Here is a 14,425-nt window from a genome sequence, read left to right on the forward strand (position 1 = left end):
GAAATATAGCCTCCCTAGTCAAAACTACTCACTTAATTAGCTAAATTGAGATTAACAGAGTTCAAATTTTGTACTTACAGGAAACATATTATAATAATGCATATCACTGAACGCACTTTTCACGTGTTCTTTTTCAAGCAAAGCATCATTTTATGTTTAACCGATGCTAAGAGTGACGTTTTTTCCCCTGTTAGTTTTCTATTTTTATGAATGAAGGCGGAGGTCAGTGTGCTTTCGTCATGTTCTCGACTTATCCACTAGGGGGGGCGCAGCAATACGCAGAGAGAAAAGCCTGCTGTCTCTCGCGGTGCTCAGGGTCGTGCGCGTGTCACCGTCTCACAGCATAAAGGCGAGGTTCACAGCTTCAAAACTTGCGATACATGGCTTGGAGGAGGCAGCGGGCAGCCGCAGTCCGACGTGTGCTGAACACGGTCTGAACCCGAGCTGAATGAAGCGAGTCCTCGTCTAGGCTGTTCCGAGCGCCGTGCTTTTCCCCCCTCCTTCCCTTTTCCATTTCTAATTTCCTTCTCGGTGAAATCTGACACATCAGCGGCTCGCTCGAGTTTGTAGACTGGTAGATTTATGCTAATTGGCCCGCGTGCTTCGCGATCGCAGGCGGTATCAGAAGCAAACACACTCGGCTGAAAACTGTGGCGTTTTTAGATGCCTTCAAGTTTGTGAGCGAGAGGGACAACCCCCCCCCCCCTCCCCCCTCCTCTTCCACCTCCTCCTCCAAACCCCGTTTTTTCACACGAGGGACAGACACACCGACATCACCGCCATCCTCTGCTGTATGAAACTGATCAGTGTCGGGAAGGAAACAAAAAAAGAAGTGGTCAAAGATTTGACGGGAATCATGGCAGCTACTTTATCAGCGGAGGAAGAGCAGGTAGGCCCTGAGAGTCCGTGTCTTTTACACTTCTTCGTTTCTGGGTTATGTTGGCTAACAATAAATAAATAAATAAAAATCTTTCAGTCTCGAGACTCTACCTGGAGGCTTTTTTGCCCTGTGTACTGCGAGTGCGCAAATGGTGGCTGTGCTCCGAAACGGTCCTGAATGCCGAGCGGAAATATTGTATCGATTTCTGGCGCATTACTGCTCTCTTTGCATCACTGTCAGCGGCTGAGCTGATGGGCTGCAGCACAGGCCGAGCTTGTCTTTATCGCCCCCCTAGAAAATGGAAGGGAAGGGGGGCATGTTTGTTTCGTGTGTCGTAGTTAAACACGGTGTATTGACGGGAAACTGCTTGGCCGCGAGAGTCGGAAACGCTGGCCGGTCTTTGACAAAATGTACACAGTAGAAACTTGGCTCAGCGTAAAGAGTCATGCATGCTCATGCCGTGCCATCCGAGCACATTTTAACGCACATATCGCCGCACTTTCCAAGTTAAGGATGGAGGAAGTGCGTTTCTCTCAAATATTTCAGTACTTTGTTGTTTGCTTTAAGTAAAAAATAGCCGTGCAAACTCTGTCCCCACACTCTTAAACACCAGCTTTAAGTTATCAAATCGTTTTCGACATTATTGGCCTGTTTTTCTACTTCGAGGCTTGGAAGTAGTGAGAAGTGGGAGAATTCTGAGAAAACTATTCCAAGAACAGGAATTGGCCTATTGGCTCATTCTAGGCTTCAAGAACTCTGAGCCCGAAGAACGGAGCGTTTATTCTAGGAATGATGAGACTCTTGATTATTGGAGCAGAAGGATTTGCTTGATAAATCCCTTAGATGATGGACAGATAAGCAGCCAGCCTTTGTTTTTGTTTGTTTGCGATAATGTCTGAACAGGTCCTCAAGTGTAAAGATTTGCTTGTTTGCTCTTTTTTGACTTGTGATTTTTGAGTTGAATATTCCTGCGATTTCAAGTATTTAATCATATGAGGATGGAAATCTTTTACAGACCTAGCTATAAAACAGAGTGTAGTAGTAGAGTTATGCATGAATGGTAGAGGTGGGCAGATCGAAATATCGATGGTATCGATGCCGATGCTGGTATCGGTATCTTACATAGGCGAGTTCAGACTCTTTTTAGGGGTGCTCAAGTGTCCCTCAATTTCATCACACCACCCCTAAAGAAAACTGCCCATTTCTATTCCGGTTCTGCGCTTCATTGTTTGTCTGCAGTACAGCTCCTGATCCAGGTGAGAGCAAGTCTACGTTTACGTCCAGTAGCAGCCTGTAGTCAGTCTGAATATTGTTATAAATGAGGAGCAGTTTATGCCTTTCATTGGTTTGTAAGTTCTGCTTCGCTGTTACAGTTGAACTTTTGGGTAACAGCACAAAGTCGGAGAGAACAGAAGTGAGCACAATGAAGACGGCAGAGAGAGGAAAACAAACGGGCAAGAGTGAACCTGTAGTCAAGGTCAACAAAATTATAAAGGAAGTGTTGCTTCCGTTTTGCCCATATTCTTTGATAATGATTTTTTTTTTCTCACTCAGTGTCTAGGTGGGTTCTCTCCAGGTACTCTGGCTTCCTCCCACACTGTAAACACATGCAGTCAGTGGGGTTATGTTAAGTGGTGATTCTTAACTGCTCATAGGTCTGAATGGTTGACTGTCTGTGTTAGTCATGTGACCGTCTCGCAACCTGTCCAAAGTGTAGCCCACCTCTCGCCCTATGGCAGTTGGGATAGACTCCAGCCTCCCCATAACCCTAATAAGTATAAGTGAAAGAGAATGGATGGATAATTTTACATGCATTTAATGGAAGCTTTGTGTGCATACTTTATATTGTAAGGTAGCCCCTACAACAGTCATGACTCCCTATGAGCAAGCCCTTTGGTGACAGTGGGAAGGAAGAAACCTCGAGCAGAACCAGGCTCTGAGAAGGGAGGCTATCTGCCGCGACCAGCTGGGGTGAGGGAAGGAAGATGGGACAAAATACATGCTGTGGAAGGGAGCCAGAGATTAATAACAGTAATGATTCAATGCAGAGAGGTTTATTAACACACGGTGTGGGAGAAAGGTGACTGAAGAAGAAATACTCAATGCATCATGGGAATCCCCCAGCAGCCTACACCTATTGCAGCATAACAAAGGGAGGATTCAGGGTCACATGATCCAGTCCTGACTATATGCTCTAGCTTGCAGAATGGATTTTCCACTTTCTGTATTGAAAAATGTTGCTTTAAGTGCTTGAGGATTTGGTTGACTTCCTCTATGTGGTTAAGAGACTGAACCAGTGTCGTGCATGTTTCTTCTTTCTCCTCGCAAACTGTTATTTAACTTATTTTGAAACGTTTGCTCAACATGAGTGAGCCTCTGACTCAGATTTGATAACTAAAGTGTTTGTGATGTGCTATTCGGTATTGGCTGTTTTCAGGAAAAAATAGCATGTGTGCAAAAATGTAAATAGAAATGTAATTGAAAATAGCACCGAGATGAATGATCAGATAAACTGAGACTGGGGCCACGAAAGACTGTAAAGTCTGTGTACTGTGGGGGGAGGAACGGAGGTTTCTGGCAGAACATCTCAGAAATAATTAGGTTAGTTTGTAATATGATTGGGTATAAAAAGAACATCCCTGTGAGGCTTTTCAGTCAGAAGATGGGAAGAGGCTCAGCGCTCTGCAAAAGACCGCATGGGCAACAGTTTAACTAGGATGTTTCTCAAAGTAAAAGTTTAGGCTTCTCATTATCTGTAGTACATGGTATCATTAACAGATTCAGAGAATCCAGAGAAATCCCTGCACACGAGGCCAAAAACCAATATTTATCGGCCCTGATTTCTTTTTTGGGCCCTGGGGCGGCTCTGCATTTAAAATCAAATGCTCTTCTGAGTTTAAAAAAAAAAAAAAAAAAATCTGCGTGGGCTATGGGAGACATACCAAAAACTGCATTTACAAATGTGAGTTAAAACACAATGTGAGAGATCCAGAAATGCTATCAGCTTCTCAGGATCCCAGCTCATAAAAGATGGACTGAGGTCAAAGTGGAAAAACTGTCGTGGATGAATGAAAACTTGGAATTTTGATTTGGAAGTCATGGATGCTGCAATGCTGCTATCTGGATAATTTGTCAACATACAGCCTGCAATGACCACTGACATTGGTAACTTGGAGATCAGTGAAGGCGACATGAATGTTATAAACAGGTTTTTAAGCATTTACTGCCACACAGGTTTTCCCTTCTTTCTGGGACGGCTTTGTTTATTCAAGAACTGTAATGTCATTCACATTCTGCACATATTGTAGCAGTATGGTTGAGTAGTAAGACCAGCTGCTAAGGTGGCCTGCCTGCAGTCCAGATAGGTCATGCATCATGAAATGCAAAGACCCAAAACTGTCTTTGTGTTTTTTCCTCAATTACATACAGAGTAGAGCAGGCGATATGACCAAAAATATTTATCACGATATACATTTGAAAATTTGCGATAACGATATAATTGACAATATAATTGACACTAGACAAAATACTTTACAACTCCACAACTTTATTAGTGCAACAAACCATCAATGTATTTTCACTTAAACAAGCAGCTGTTTTTTATGTGCATTAGTTATATAAAAATATAACAGTGCAAATGCAAATTCCTTGCTGACAGTTTAACCAAAAGGCATTTCCAGTGGAAACTGGCCGACATATCCTCAGCATAACCATGTATAATATCCACAAAACTTAAAAATAGCTTATACACACAATACGGTAATATTATGTTGAAGCACAGTACATATGACTCCGCAAGGCGCCTGGCTACAATAGCCGTAATGCTCCGACAATCCATCAAGCGGTGCGGGTTCGTAGCTTAGCAAAGTCGTATTGAAACATTTGACAGATTTTCATTTCGAGGTCAGTAAACACAACCAGAATTCATACATAAGGCACACGGGATTATAAAGGGCACTGTCGATTTTCAGAAAAATCAAAGGATTGATTTTAAGTGGCCGTATTTTCCAAACAACACGGTAATAACGACGGCCCGCTAGCATGCTCTACCAAAAATAGTGCTTTGTTGTGTATCTGACGGATGAAAGCCAGACCAGTTCCACACCACTGAAGTTGCAGCATTTTTACAAACCAGTTCTGGTTCATCCGTTTCATTCAACGATCCACTTTCGCTCTTCTCAATCTGTGTCGCCGCCATGTGCCTATGTAAACATAGGACTGCGCATTCGCATTTTACCCATATTCTATCGCAATATTTCATTTTCTTATCGTTGCCCAAAATTACACCGTGAACGGTATGATATAGCCCAGCCCTAATACAGAGTTTATATGATTTGCAAACAAATGCATTCCACATTTATTTACATTTAAAGATTAGTTGTGCTTCTTTTGTTTTGTTTTGTTTTTGGGGGGGGTGTTAAATATAAAGTTAGCATAACCATCTGTTCGCAGAAATCAGTGTTTGATCCTCTATGGGTTGTTGTACAGTTTCTGGTATTTTTTCCACCTCATTGATGTCACTGATGATACTCGAGATAGTAGAGGACGTTTCTCAATATAATTCAGTTTTTAAAAAAAATAATAATAAAAGCACCACAGACTGCTGCCTCTAAAAATAAATTCAAGTTGAATCAACAGCAGTCTAACTCATTCATGAAGGTAGGGGTTTATGTATGGCTGTCGTATTAGATTATGTAAGATTTCATCAGCTTCTGGTTTAGACATAACCAGTTGAAGTTAACTCGCTGTTAAGCTTACCCAATTATTTCGAAATCCAGCGTCAGCAGAGCAGTGCAGTTACTGTGGTGGAATAACTATGACTTTGCAGAAGCTCGATTTCTCATATATACTACTTCTCGGTGCCAGTCATGCTCGTGCTTTCTCTTTCCACCGACTCCTCATCATCTGGCCAGCAGAAAGCTCCTTATCTGCCTGCTCCATTTCCTGTGTGAGCCAGGGCCCCTGCTAGGGTACCGGACGCCCTCATTACATCTGCAGCCGTGTGTGTGTTCTCTTGGGAGTATACACTGGTGTAGTGGTACTTCATTCTAAAGGCAGCTGTTAAAAGTATTTCCACTAGACTCTGGGTGGGGGGACTTTATGAGTTACAGAGTGTGTGTGTTGAGTAGAGTCTACTCCCCGGAAGCAGCAGAGTGAGGGAAAGTGGGAATAGGGAGATAGTGACGTTATTGACTTCCTGTTTTGGTATTGACTCGTGCCAAATGGGACTCAGTGAAGTGAATCGAAGGCGCTTGGCAACAGCAGTCCTACATTTGTAAATAGATTAGCATGGCATCTGTAATCAAATAAATGCTGGAAAAACCATGTGACGGGCAGCCATGAATCCTGGGTGGGCGGGCGGGGGGGAGAATGATGAAGAAATGCATCAGCCTTCTTCCTAAGATCAAAGTGTAAGCATGACACTGCAGACACCCCTGCAGCACTGTTTTCAGTAATCCTTCCATAAAATATAAGCTGACACACTGATACAGTCACCACGAATCCTTCTCGGATTATAAATGCAGTGGACTGATTATTGATGTCAGTACTGAGACATTCAGGACCAGTTCTTATAACCAAGCATTGTGGTACATGTGAAAATTCCAGTTTGCACATTAATCAGGTGCTTCATTATGTACCATTCAACTACTGGTTAATGAGAGTTTCTAACCAGCCATATAGCAGCAACTCGGTGCATTTTAGGCATGAAGAACTGATCAATAAGAACCTGTTGCAGTTCAAAGTGAGCATCAGGAGAAGAGAAGTTGGGGGGGATACAGAGACTGGTCTGAAAAAATTAAGCTGATGGGAAGGCGACAGTGACTCAATATCCACTTGTTACAACAAGAGGTGTGCAGAAGAGCATCTCCGAAGCCACAACATATTGAACGTTGGAGCAGATGGCCTACAGTGGCAGGGGGCCACGTGGGTGTCACAACTGTCAGTTAAGAAAGGGGAAATTGAGGCTAATTGGACAACAGAAGAAATTTGAGGTGAGGGTGAGTTGGCTTGTCTGATAACCACTTGTTACAGCCATGGTGTGCAGAACAGCATCTCTGAACCCACAACATGTTAAACTTTGAAGTAGATGATACTTGTTCACCAAAATCAGAAAATGAAAAAAATTGGAAAAATTTTGCATAAAGAATATGAAAAAATGGAGCCATCTCCCTTGTATTATCGTTTCAGGCTGGTTGTATAATAGTGTGAGGGATATTTTCCTGACACACTTAGGTCTCTTAATGGCAACTGAGCATCCTTTAGACACCTGAAGTTACTTAGATTTTGTTGCTGACCATGTCCATCCCCGTCTCCTGATGGCTGCTTTCAGCAGGATAACAGAGCATGTCACAAAACTTGGATCTTGAATGTGAGACTGAACTCAGGTGACCTCCACAATCACCAGATCTCAATCCAATAGAGCACCTTCACATAATGGTCGTGCAGTCGACAAATCTGCAGCAACTTTCTGATGCCATTATATCAATATGGAGCAAATATTATTGTTTACTGTAAGCTTATTTGAAGTAAACATGCACAGAAAGAATTGACTTGTTTTACTTATAACATGTTGGGCCTCAGACCCTCATCAGGCAAAGTTTATGCAAACAGTGCTTTGTTTTTCTGTCCAGTTAAGAGTTTTTGATCCTGGTTTACTAAATACAGTTTTTCTACTGATGACTGGACAGAACAAAACCTTTGCACATGGATCTTAACTCAGACACAAGGAAGATGTGACTGGGATGTTTTATTCACAAAAATGAATAGAAAGTAATCACGATAACTGATTGGCAACATTGTTGCTCAAAATAGTCACCCTGGAGTTACCTTGACATAAAAAGTATAGCAGTATTGGATGGTAATTGCAGCTTACCACGACGTTGTTCCTTGGAGACAAATTGCAAGATTATTTAGTCATTATTGATGAACTACTTTTTCAACATGCATGCTCGTAGCATGGTGGGCAGTTGTGGCAGGAGCCTTAGTCTTAGAAGAACGTGGGTTGAAGCAGCATAGAATAAAGGTTGTCAATGAATGTAGGGGAATGTACTATAATAATAGTCGAGTGGCATGACATTTCGATCACACAGAAAATAGGAGTGTAGAGGATAATGTATGTTAATCAACTTTCAGTTGTCAAAGTGGAAATGCTGACTAAATGAATGCATTGCCAGTATGCTGCTATCAGTAATGATTTCCACAATGCAAAGTGCAGCATTATAAAGGTGTGAAAGTGATATCATGGTTCATTAGTTTCTTGAATCTGTTAACTCCTGACTGCTGCTGATTATAGCTCCTTTCTCCCTATAGCAGACATCTTCCTGTAGTGATTTCCTGTAGCAGTGACCCCTTTAGGGTGGGGTGTTGTAACATGTTTGTACAACTGGATCTTTGCTTTTAGCGCTAATAATCAATCACAACTTCATCAGTTAACTCCCAACACAGGAGGTCGCAACCACAGCAAATCTGATCAATTAGTTATTGTCTGTCATCGTCCGCCACAACCAGCGAACAACACTCACAACAAAAACAGGATTATGTAACGTCAGGCCAGAAAATGTTTCTCTCTGCAGTCAGGATGACTTGTGACTAGATACAAACTCATTCTGTGCTCACAGAAATCCCTCTGGCTATGGCAGGACACATAAGCTCGAATCAAGTGGTGTGGTTTTTTTTTTTGTTTTGTTTTGTTTTTTGTTTTTTTAAGTAATTGAACTTCAAGGAAAAAAGAAAATCTCCGGTTATTTCAAAAGTGGGGCAAGTCAGCCAAATATTTATGCATCCTCCGGGAATTGAATAAGTCACTCCTCTGCAGTGAGTCTTCCACAGCAATCCGGTGCGCTATCATGAAAACAAACTGGTTCATCCTCACATTCCACTCTTGGCAGATATGGCCCCAGTGTAGAAAAGCCAAACAAGACTGGCTTCTACTGGAACACAGGGTCACCACCTGGAGTTGGCAGGCTGTCCTTAAAAGGCTATGAGCAGCTGTCAGACCGCTGAAGTTTTTGGAAACCTGAGTGTACCTGAAGGTAACCTGACAGGAAGCTGTCTTTGGCCAACAAAAGAGCGCAAACGCTTAACGTTGCAGCAACAACAAAGAGCACAAGGCCCATATTAAATACCTGTTGTGCTTTTAGATTTGTAGACTAGAATTTTGTAATATTAGGAAATAGCTGTACTCGCAGCCAAAGCAAAGGAAACATCCCACGTTGAATGTCATGAAATGTGCTGGAGAGGTGGCGGCCAGAGGAAGAAGCCAATAAATGTTATGAATCTGGATCATTTTCTTTAAAGTTGCGAGTTGCGTCAAATGCGTTTGCTTTGACTGAGGACTTCGCTTGTCAAACCCACTTGCGGATCGCATGTATGTTAGATTTTATTTTATTTTTTCTTGTTATCGCTGAGTAGATTTATCACAGTTTTCCCTGCAAACTAGTCCGAAGTCCACTGCTTGTGTATCGCACAGATCTGCAAAGGGCGCTGGGTAAACTGGACCTAGCTCCGTGGTCCAAAACAGGACCTTATTGGTTTCGCTTGTTTCTGGTTGTTGGACCAATAATGGACAGATTTCTTTTTTTTTTTTCTTTTCTTTTTTTGTTTGTTTGTTTTCCATCTCTCTAGACCCTGTTGTTTGGAATCTGCAGACACGGTTGTCACTTTTCCGTGGCAGGAAGTCCAGGCAGGCATGTGGCGGGGCAAACATTTAGAGGAATGGACCCTTAATGGCCCCTTTTTGTTTGCATGTCTGTGTAGGATACATTAATGAGTTTGCAGTAATTTTGTGTCAGCAGCTTTTCCCCAGCTGCTCAGAAGAAAGTATCATGAAGTACATACATTCAGAAGTATCGCAGCAGGTGTATCTTAATGGCTCATTCCAGGATTTTTATTTTCCTTGCTCTTCTCTGTTGGCCATTCCCACATTTTATGACACATTGTGTCTTCTCTACAGTGAAAACCTCATAACTCATTATACCCTCCCCCGCTTCCCTTCCACATTTTTTTCCCATGAGAATCGGATGTCAACAGGCCTCAGCCCTGTCAGGTGCAATCATCCCTCATCCCTTGCATGCTAAGGCCTCTTGAACAGAGCAAAAGCTGCAGGCCCTCCTGCTTTTGAAAGCACTAGCTCTGCCGAGGGGAGACAGTGGCATCCTGTCTTCAGGATCGGCGCTCATCAGGGATCGTTCTGTATTCCTGAAGAGCCGCGGATTCCCTGAACTTGACTTCCTGTCTCCCGAGCGTGCCCCACTGCTGCCGTGCCTGAGCAGAAGAGCGGAACCCTGTGTTTTCTGAAAGCGTGAGCTTTCATTGCCTCCTCCTGTCGTCTTTTTGAAGGATTCACTTGGTGCCGACTCGCTAACGCAGAGAGTGGGAGGGGAGGGGGGGGGGAGCTGAGGGAGTGTATATAATAAGAGGGGAGAGGCAGGAAGCCCCTGAATGACTGCAGGCTAAATGCAGAAGTTACTTCCAAGATGAGCTGAAGGCCTCGAAGTTAAACACATTTTTCTAAATTACAAGTGCAGCATGAAGCCAGCAAGACATTAAAGGTATCACAATGCTGAAAGCACACTTTTTAAAAGGGAGAGAACTTTGTTACTTAAGGAAGTTATAAAAACATATTTATAGGTATCACGTGTGACGATCCCACAGAGGAGTGCCGTGAGTTTGCAGTTCCCTGCAGCTGTGCAGAGCTTTATGGAGTTGGCGCATGCAGCGTTCGTGTTTTGGCTCATTTTCATCACTCATGGTGTCATTTTTGGCTGCAGCAGTTTTTAGCTGGCTGTACCTGCTCAGCACCATGTGGCACATAGACAAAGTTAACAAAAGGCTAGTGAAAATATGGAGTGTTTGGGAGCTAAAGAGCCAGATGTTTCCCTTACTGTTAGCAGAGACCACAAAAGGGGAGCAAATATTGGGCATTAATGCCAGATAACCCCCAGTAATCATAACATCAGTTGCTGTTTTCACGCTTCTTGCCATTCTGTTTCGGTCCATTAGAGATTCTTTCCTGTAGTTGCAGCCAGATTTCCTAAGAAACCAATTATCATCTTCACCTCAGATGCAGAGTTTGATGGCCAATTAATCATCTTCTCTTGAAAGAATAATGCTGACACGCAGTTCCATTTCTTTGAACAAGGCACACACACCTTTCAGTTCGAGCAAGCTCAGGACACACGACTTTATCCGTGTTGTGCGGGCTTTTTTGTTTTGTTTTGTTTTTTTATAAAAAAATTAAAAAAAGCTGGTGCTCCACAGCTAGACAAGTAATTTCACTGCCAAGTACTATTAAAAGTCTGTGCAGCCTTGTCATTAAAGCAGCTTCATGTCATAAACACCAGTTTGCAGGATTCGGTTATCTTCCCCAGCTCATGCTTCAGGCTGCGAGTTTTATTTCGAGCAACAAATGTCTCCCCGTAATGTACACGTGTCCATTTGCATGTGTCACTCCACTTTTGTGTTCATTTTGGTGTAAATGTTTACTTCATCTTCTTTCTGCTTGTTGCTACATTCTTTACTTCATTCTCAAGGATATACAGCAGCATATCCCCCACTGCAACAGGCCATAACATTGCATCAAATAATCTCTGGGGCCGTAGATAGCACTTTGAGGATGTATCAAGTTCAAACCCCCAGTTTCACTTCCTTCCTGCTTGACCCTCAGATTTTGGGACAGCAGAGTTTTCTGACAACAGCTGTGTGTGTTTCAGGCTACCAGGCAGTTTCTGGAGGAAATCAACAAGTGGACCAGTCAGCATGGAGTGTCTCCGCTGTCCAGGGAATTGGCCGTCAAGTTCCTCATGGCTCGCAAGTTTGACGTCCTCCGAGCCATCGAGCTGTTCCACAGTTACAGGGTAAGGGCATCAGTCATTATCAGCCCTTTCCTCTGTCCTCCCTCTGCTGCTGTGGATTCATCACCTTCAGTTGAAGGAGTCTACTGTAATTTCAGCCTACAGCTAAGTTTACAAGTCCCCATTAAATCTGAGGATACACTGAATATGAAGCTGGAAGTTTTGGAGGGTTTTTTGTTTGTTTTTTAGTACATAGTATTTAAACAGGTCCTACATACAGTTCAGTATCAACAGTGCTACGGTTGTGTAAAACATACCTGCCATGTATGTTTAAGCTTGTTAAACGGGTGCATTGATACAAGGCTGTTCTTGGCTTTGTCCTGGCAAGATTTTGATTTCATTTACATAACCGAACAATGTTATCTTTCATTTCACCTGGGTTTGCCGTGTCACACACACACGGGAGTGGCTAGAGCTCGAAACACTTAAACGCAATAGATAACATTCAGTATAAGTGGTTTGTTTTTTTTTTTGTTTTTTTTCCCATTTTTCTCTCCCTCCCAGCAATATTAAAAACCAAAACAAACAAAAAAAAACTTCCCCAGATCTCACCTGAAATTTTATAAATAAATTTCAGATTCCGTTTTTTTTTTCAGGTTTAGAACAAAATAGTTTTCAATCTAAGAGAAACTGAAAACGCCGGGCAAACTAAACACAATTTAAGTGGTTGGCAAGTTTTAATTCGCACTTTGACTACTCCAAAATCTCAAAGTGTGGGTATATTTAAAAAAAAAATAAATAAAGAAAAATCCTGAAACTAATTTATCCCACATTTGAAGGGGGGGCACACATCCTTATGGTACAATGGTGCGATCAGCTAAAGGCAGAGATTGGATTAGTGTTGTCACTGTGGGCTGTGCAGATGGGTGCTGTTTTTATAAGGCCGCTCCTCTGCTTTGCTTAAGGTCACAAGCAGGTGAAAGAACACCTTAGTGACAATGATGTGATATGTGACGCTGCGCCTCCGTCAGCCAGGGTCAAACTGCAACCAAACAAGCCCCCTGCGTTAGGTTAGGTTTAGCTCCTTTAAAGGAGGGAAAAAATTGAAGCCCTGACTCATCTCAAGCTTATTGCAGTTGTTTTGGTGAAAAGATGGTTTCCAGTTAATAGCTGCTCTAAATTTAGATTTCTAACTGAGAGCAGCAGACTGTTATGAATCTGTAACACGTTGCTTCTGACGTATAACTACAGTTTACTGACTTGTTCCAAAGAAAATGTACACTTAGTGCTATATTCTGGGTTTCTGTGTAGTTTTTATAAAATCTGCTGCAGTTGACAACAAGCGTCCCTCTTGGTTGACGAGTGTGGGGTGTCTTCACTGTGCCCAGAAATGGCAGCACAAGGCCCTTTTTCATTGAGCATATTTCCTCAGAGGCTGTTGCCAAGCAAGAGATGGCCTGAGCTGATGCATCACAAACCTCGGGGCCTGACACACACACCAACTCGCGCACTTATTTTATTTTTTAATTTTACATCGGGGGATATTTCAAGAAGCGGTATTCAGGCTTTTCAAGCTTTCCAGAAAGCTTGTTGCAAATCAAAATAGGGGCTGGTTTGGTCAGCTGAGGTTATGAAGTCTGTCTAAAGGAGGAACATGAAGTTTCACATGTTGGGCGTGCATGCTAAACCATGTTAACACAAAAATAGGGCTGGATGTAACTACTTTGTGTTAGAGGTCAAGTGAACTAGATGGCACGTGACTTTTTTTCAGTTTACTTTGTTGGGGTGGGGTGGGGGTGATCTTGTCTTTTGTATTTTGGAGCCTTTTTGAAGCATAACAGGCAAATGACAGCTATTCATGTCAAATAGACATGGCTGATCTTCTCCTTTTTTGCTTCCTGTTTGCTTGTTGTGCTCTTAGCCACCTCCCTGGGGAGAAATGCAGTGAAAAAAGTTTAAAAACATACTGTATATCTGTAGCATGCTGGCTGTATAATCTTCTGGTGCGGGGATATCGAGAGATCACCAAAGAGTCAAAATGAAAAAAGGATTAGGTGAATCTGAGGACTCACCTGACACTACGTGTCACAGAAAGGACATCTGGTGAAATGACTATCAAGTCAGAAACTGATAAAGGTGAAACTTTCAGGGCATCAGGTCCTACTGCAGGTTTTGTTTTTTGGGGGGGTTTACCCTCTAAATGTCAATACTGCTCCAAATATGAACATGCAGAATGGCATTTATCAAATCGACAAACAAAAAGTTGCCAGGCAAGTTTCACACAAATTCTAACTTCTTAATGATTGTACTTGTGGCACCGTCCTTTTCTTGTAAAGTCATTTCAGTCATCAAGGTAGCGTTCACCAGTGAGTAGCTGGCTCGCTCATGACCGCCTTCGGTGTGACTTTAAGAAGGATTAGTCTCCCCTACCACGCTGCAGCTCATTTAACACAGCTTAATGCTGCGTCAGCACCAGGACGAGGCTGGGGACAAGTCATTCGTTAGGAGAATGGGGGAAGGGAGGGGGCTTGGAGGGAAAGTTTCCAGTGCGCTGTTTGTTTGGAGGGTTAGGGAAATGAGAGGTCGGCTTTAAGTGTTGCCATAAAATGAAGAATCGAACCTGGTTTAGTGCCGCGAATGTGGCAAATGATAAACCTCAAGGATCAATTTGCCACTTGTTCATTTCCTATTGTACAATGAGATGCTACTGTGAGGTTTTAAAATGCACAAAAACATGTTTTTCCCTGTGATG

At 42.6% G+C, this 14,425-nt stretch overlaps 1 protein-coding gene across 1 annotated transcript in view; it reads left to right on the forward strand.

Annotated features, from left to right (window-relative positions):
- The first annotated feature begins 277 nt into the window (after positions 1 to 277).
- The window catches only part of ptpn9a (protein tyrosine phosphatase non-receptor type 9a), a 24,932-nt gene continuing 10,784 nt past the window's right edge, over positions 278 to 14,425 (forward strand). The window contains exons 1-2 of the mRNA XM_005731419.1: positions 278 to 889; positions 11,593 to 11,736. Of these exons, the coding sequence (XP_005731476.1) occupies positions 794 to 889; positions 11,593 to 11,736 (240 nt within the window). The 5' untranslated portion in view covers positions 278 to 793. The remainder of the gene's footprint in view (positions 890 to 11,592; positions 11,737 to 14,425) is intronic.

Source organism: Pundamilia nyererei, unplaced genomic scaffold, assembly GCF_000239375.1.
Source record: "Pundamilia nyererei isolate P.nyererei 1_Seehausen unplaced genomic scaffold, PunNye1.0 scaffold00043, whole genome shotgun sequence".
NCBI classification, from domain to species: domain Eukaryota; kingdom Metazoa; phylum Chordata; class Actinopteri; order Cichliformes; family Cichlidae; genus Pundamilia; species Pundamilia nyererei.